This window comes from Otolemur garnettii, unplaced genomic scaffold, assembly GCF_000181295.1.
Source record: "Otolemur garnettii isolate 467f Iridium unplaced genomic scaffold, OtoGar3 scaffold00187, whole genome shotgun sequence".
NCBI lineage: Eukaryota > Metazoa > Chordata > Mammalia > Primates > Galagidae > Otolemur > Otolemur garnettii.
This window is the reverse complement of record NW_003852582.1, coordinates 2,829,186-2,835,185: the sequence shown is the minus strand read 5'-3', so window position 1 is coordinate 2,835,185 and position 6,000 is coordinate 2,829,186. Positions and strand designations below refer to the sequence as shown.

The 6,000-nt window shown below is 45.4% G+C and overlaps 1 protein-coding gene across 1 annotated transcript in view; it reads right to left on the bottom strand.

Annotated features, from left to right (window-relative positions):
• Positions 1-6,000, bottom strand: part of ITGA6 (integrin subunit alpha 6) — an 81,068-nt gene that overhangs the window by 23,394 nt on the left and 51,674 nt on the right. Inside the window, exons 10-11 of the mRNA XM_012812076.2 lie at positions 4,360-4,458; positions 4,061-4,122 (exon numbers count right to left, since the gene is read on the bottom strand). Coding sequence (XP_012667530.1) covers positions 4,061-4,122; positions 4,360-4,458 — 161 coding nt within the window. The remainder of the gene's footprint in view (positions 1-4,060; positions 4,123-4,359; positions 4,459-6,000) is intronic.

The following is a 6,000-nucleotide window of genomic DNA, read 5'->3' as shown; positions in this document are numbered from 1 at the left end:
GAGACTCGCTTGAGCCCAGGAGTTGGAGGTTGCTGTGAGCAAGGAAGCCATGGCACTCTACCCAGGGGGACAGCTTGAGGCTCTGTCTCAAAAAAAAAAGGTAGCTGTCTAAACTGGGGACTAATACACAGTACAGAAGTCTTTTGACAGTAGGATGAGAGCTTTATTGTTATTGTTTTGTTTTTGTTTTTGAGACCAAGTCTTACTCTGCTGCCCAAGCTTAAGTGCCATAGTGTTAGCCCAGCTTACAGCAACCTCAAACTCCTGGGCTCAAGTGATCTTCCTGCCTCAGCCTCCCAAAGTAGCTGAGACTATAGGTGCCAGCTACAATGTCCAGCCAGGTTTTCTATTTTTAGTAGAGATGAGGTCTCGCTCTTGCTCAGGCTTGTCTGGAACTCCTGAGCTCAAGCAATCCTTTTGCCTCAACTTCCCAGAGTGTTAGGACTACACGTGGCCTAAATCCTTTTTTTTTTAAGGGAAGAATTAGAAGATGAATGGCATTCCTTTTAGTGGCTAGAGGGCCCATTTGTCAGCATAATACAGCTCCCCAAAGTAAAAGTTTCCAACTTCCACCAGTTTAGAAGAACAGCCTGCTCTTGATTACCTATACTAGTGGAGCTGGGAGGCAAACCAGGATTTGGGTTATCAAAATCTCATTTCTTGACTCCAGAATGTATTCTTTGTCGGTTCACTGGATGTAGCCGCTATGTTTCTCATGGGCCGATACTTAAATTACTTACATTCATGAAGCACTCACTAACCATCAGAAAGAAGAGCAAACCAAAGAGAGCAGAGGGCTGGAGAAGGCAGCCTCTGGAGAAAACTCTGCTACACAAAACACAGAAAATGAACAATCCACGTTCTAATATCCATATTCGAGTTGGAAGAAACCTTTCTGAGAGCATCTATTTTAATACCCTCTTTTTGCAGATGAAGAAATGGACGCTCAGGGTCATACACTGAGGGTCAGAGGCATCACCAGCTTTTAAGTCTCTGTCACAAGCACAAAAGACAACGGCTTTTTACAGCCTCCTAGCTGTCTGGGTCTCACTTGCCTCCGGGCCGCCCCTTGGCTGGCTGCCTGCTGTCCTTTCCTCCTGCTTGGCCCCCCCCACCTCTCCTTCAGGTCTCAGCAGAGACCTCCCTTCCCCCGGGAGCCTGTCCTGGCCTCACCCCTGATCACAGAGCATCCCTGTCTCCTGCAGTAGGGCAAAGCTGAGGACAGGGGCCACATCGGTCTTGCTCACCACTGTCCTCCCCAGCAACTAGCACAACACCTGAGGAAAACACAATGTGGACACGAGACGAACAGCAGCGGGAATAGCTGGCCTCCCCTGAGCCTGTGCCCACTTCATACTGTCGGACATCATTCTTTCGCTGAAACCACGGCTATTCAGACATGTAAGACCGAAATTTAGAAACACTGACAGTTTCGATAGTCATTTGTGTCCATGTGAAGAATTCCGAAATGTCACAACTGCCAAATACTCCCCCATTTGAGGGCCCTGACATCACGCATTTGTGAGTGACCTGCTCACTTCACATTGAACCAGACAAAGGCTCAGGCGCCGAGTGCTCCTCATGGCAAATGCATGGGAGGTGCGGGTGCACGAAAGCCGCCTACCCACCTAACCCACTCTAGCCTTCCCGACAGTTCACATCAACTGAAAATCCTCGCGGGGCCCCCTTTGCTGACCTTTGGAGGGGGCAAGCTGAGTAGAATACTCATTATGGGTCAATTATAGATATCAGTATGCATGGAACACCAGCATCTGAGGACTGCCAAGTTAATAGCCTGGTCAAATAAGAAACTCACATTCTAGGATACTGGGGGGAAATTTTTAGCTGTACGAATTTAACATAGCTTTGTGTGAGCTATTTTATTTCATTTAAAATTTCCCAATGCTGTGGAGTTGGAACAATGAAAGCATGCACTCTTTGAATGTCTTCAAAGAGGAAAGTTCTGCCCATATTAGATCACTGATAAACACTTGGCTAATGGAGTAGTTACGTAACATAAAAGTAATACATGTGCCATCAAATGCTGCTTTAAAGCTGGGAGAAAGCTTGAAATGTATTTTACATAAATGATTAATTGGGGGAAAGACAAAGAATGCCCTGATAAGATTCCACAACTATAGTCAAATCGACAGTGCTCTGGAAAAAATGACCATCAGAATAGAATAGAAATGTTTCTCCATCTCCTGTCCCTGCCTACTCAAAGAATCACTATTTCTCCTGCCTCTCTAATCCATTCTGAACAACGAGAAAGGGCCTGTTACTCAATCAGAAAGTGTAAGGTATTGCCTTTGGGTAAAAATAACACAAAGGATACTGAAAGGATGATAGATTCTGAGGAGTCCTGGCATACAATTTCTTGTCATTAAAAGCCACACAAAGAATTCCTTTCTATATTCGACAAAACGCTGGCTGCATCAGAGAGCAAAGTGAAAGGGCACAGATCCCCCACGCACAAGGTCCCAAGGCATTCACTCTAAGAATGCTTTGTGCGAGGATGTGGCTCCCAGTGGAGAGACCACATAGCAGAGGCCTAGCAGGGACCCAGCAGGAGCGGAGATGAAGGTACCACCTGAGGACAGCATAGAATCTGGAAAGATGAAGGTGCAGTGAACCCAGGACAGAGACAAGTGGGCGAAGGTAGATTATTTATTAAAGACACACACCATGTTTATTTCAACTGTTACTCTTCATAATCCTCTGAATCTTTTTATCATAGGTCAGTATCTTCATTCTGTTACCTTATTGGGTGTGACCCAAAAACGCCATATAAAATTAAATGATATTACAATTCATCTGAACACAGCCAAGATCTGTTTGAGCAGATTCCATCATGCAATCTAAGTCCTTAACATAGTTATTTTTTTCAATTTCAAGTAACAGTTTATGTGAATTAGGTTACACTCTGGGATATTAAAAGAGACAACTTTTTGAATTAAGAATACAGAAAAATCCTACTAAGTAACAATAAGAAGAAAACTTGAGAGAACTCAGGACTTCAAGTTGTAGTCAAGACTGACTGACCCAGGAAAGAACAGTGTGTCCCTGTCCTTGACAAATTCTCTTGTGGCACACATGATACCCTGGAATCCTGAACTGCTGGGGCCATGGCCTGGCCCGGGATGGGAATTTCTTCATTCTTTTTACCTCCTCTTTGAAGAAAAGTTTTCCTTAAATTCCCACACCCCCACGCTTGACTCTGGAGCCAGGTTAGGTGGCTCACACCTGAGGGGAGTGGCTATTTCTGAAACATACACAGAAGACCTTAGCTCAGATCACGATTGTCAGCAACGGTCAAGCTTTTTGTCAAAACTCTCTTTCGGATTGCAAAGAAAGGAAGTGGAGTAATATCTCACGAATGACAAACTGCTTTTCACCACGTTTTCTCATTTGATCTCATCCTACGCAATCACTACTATTAGAGGTGTGTATTTTTGTAACTGATGGGAACATAAAAAACTCAGGTGTTAAGAGACTTGCCCTGTGCTGTAAGGTCAACCAACATCAAAGCTGAAACCAGGAGCAGAGACCAAGTCTCTGACCTTTCAGGGCTGGGCTGCAAGCTCCCTGGGGGCTGCACTAGGGAACCCAGGCTGGGTGTCCCACGTGTCTTCAGGAGTGAGCAGAGCGGGAGTGCAGGCAGCAGGATCTGGGGACAGTGCTGTGCTGGGCTCTGCTCTTGGAGTTGCCCCTCCACGACCACCACCCAGCACCTACAACCACAAAACCAATTCTCCACACTACCTTTCAGAGACAGAAACGGAGGAAATGGTAGGCAGCAAATAAGTACTTTTCCGAGGCATTCTGTCCTAAAACAGATGCTCTGGAAAATTCCAATGGAGACTAAAGGAAGCATTCTCTTTCTCTCGCTGTGCTGGGGCCTCTTGACGAAAGGGGAAACAACAGGTACCCTTAATTCTTTAAACAAGAATTTTATGGACCTAGTTTGGCCATTGCAGTTTTATTTCTGTGTGACTTATGGAGAGAACTTTCAACCTGGCAGACAGAAATATACATATATTTAAAGGGACAAGGTACTCACATATTGAAGGATTATAACCTGCGGGTTTGGCAGTGTATTCAAAACAGGCTTTAACCTTGAGGCTGTATAAAACCAAACACATATTTCTTAGAAGATGCATTATTACAGTGGATAAAACCCAACATATCCCCAGCTCTCTGATCACCCCAAGTGCACATTGGTGAATAAGATGTGACAGATTCCTCTTCCCTTCACCCCTCACTCCTGGGATCTCCCTGGGGCTCCTCAGGGTGACGGGATTACCACAAAGCAGAGGTGAGAATCCGAGGATGAATTGACCAACCCAGGGCAATGCTCACCATATCCCGCTGGGCGCCCCACACACAGTTTTCTGGCGGAGGTCAATTCTCTTAGGAGTTACTGTGATGGTTTTCTGAATGTTGATCACAGGCCGGGCTCTGAAGACAAAGGAGTGAAAAAATAAGCCCAGCCTTGTGTTACCTTGAACATGAGATTAATCTACATACTAAACGGCATCCTTAGCTGCCTAGTAGATTGTAAAAATCAAGGCAAAGAAATACTTGCACATGTGACTTTCTTGCCCCTTGCTGAAGAGAACTGTTGATAGATGTAAGTTTATATGAAATCTGATTGTACAGTATTAAAGTCTTACAAACCTGTGAGTATACAAGATCTGACAACCAAGTTCTTGAACTCATCCTAGAGAAAGTGCTACCTGCCTCATTGCTGAATATCACAACAGCCACCTTCAAAGTACTTCCCTTGGGAAGCTATGCACAGATGCCAGCATCCTCCACCCTTCAAAGAAGTTTTGGAACTCTTTTTCTGGGATGATCATCAGTGTTATTGTACAGGCAGACAACTAAGTTTGCGAACGTGCCACCATGAGCTCATGCTGGCAACACTGTACAAACAACTCAATAAGGTGTCATAACCTTGAAATCAGTGTCTCATAGCTGTGTCCGTGTTGATGTGTGGCGGTGTCTTGCTCAGTGGTGTTCATTATTGTTTTTGTGTGCCATATGGTGACAGTCCTGATTGCCAGGAGAGGTATATACATCCTGTCTCTCAGGGCTGACACAAGTCACTGTTCATACGTCTATGCATACTCCCGAGTTTATCTGGAGGGTAAAATCCTAATGGCAGAATTTGAGTCAAAGAATATGTACATTTTGGGGGGCAGCGCCTATGCCTCAAAGGATATCCTCTTTGAGTTTGGCTGGGGCTGGGTTTGAACCTGCCATTTCTGGCCCCATATGCCGGAGGTGGTGGGTTCAAACCCAGCCCCAGCCAAAAACTGCCAAAAACAAAAACAAAAAAAACCCTGCATTTTTACCTATGAATAATCTTGCCAAAATATTCTCCAAAAGAATTACACCAATATACACCTAACACCTGGGATGCTCACAATTTAGGGTGTCTTCGAAGTATGAACTTGATAATCCAGGCAATCCTGAACTTGTGAGTCTCCATCTTACATCTGCCCTACTTTGGCCTCCCTCAGAGGCTCCCGCTTCCAGCCTTAAGTCTCTGCCCTCTTGCTACCAAGATTGAACACAATTTCCCCATCCCACAGTATCCCTATAAGCAAAAACTTGAACCTCTTCACCTTTTCTGACCTCTTCTCTGCCTACCCCAACCCTTTAAATGCTCAAGCAGCTGTACTCCCCCACCTTCCCTGCTCACCGTCTAAACCAGTGGTTCTCAACCTTCCTAATGCCACAACCCTTTAATACGGTTCCCATGGGTCACAACCCACAGGTTGAGAACCACTGATCTAAAATCATCTTTCTCTCCCCTTATGTGTTCCTCTCCCATTCCCTGTAGCCAAAGGAGCCACCATGGGCTACAGTCTGACTTCTGCCACAAGCACAACAAACACAGGTACATGAGGGGTTAGGATGGGGAGAAACTGCTCTAGCTCCCAGCTCCGTTGCTCTCCGCCAGGGCCCAGAATGGGGTCTACAGTTTCATTACCA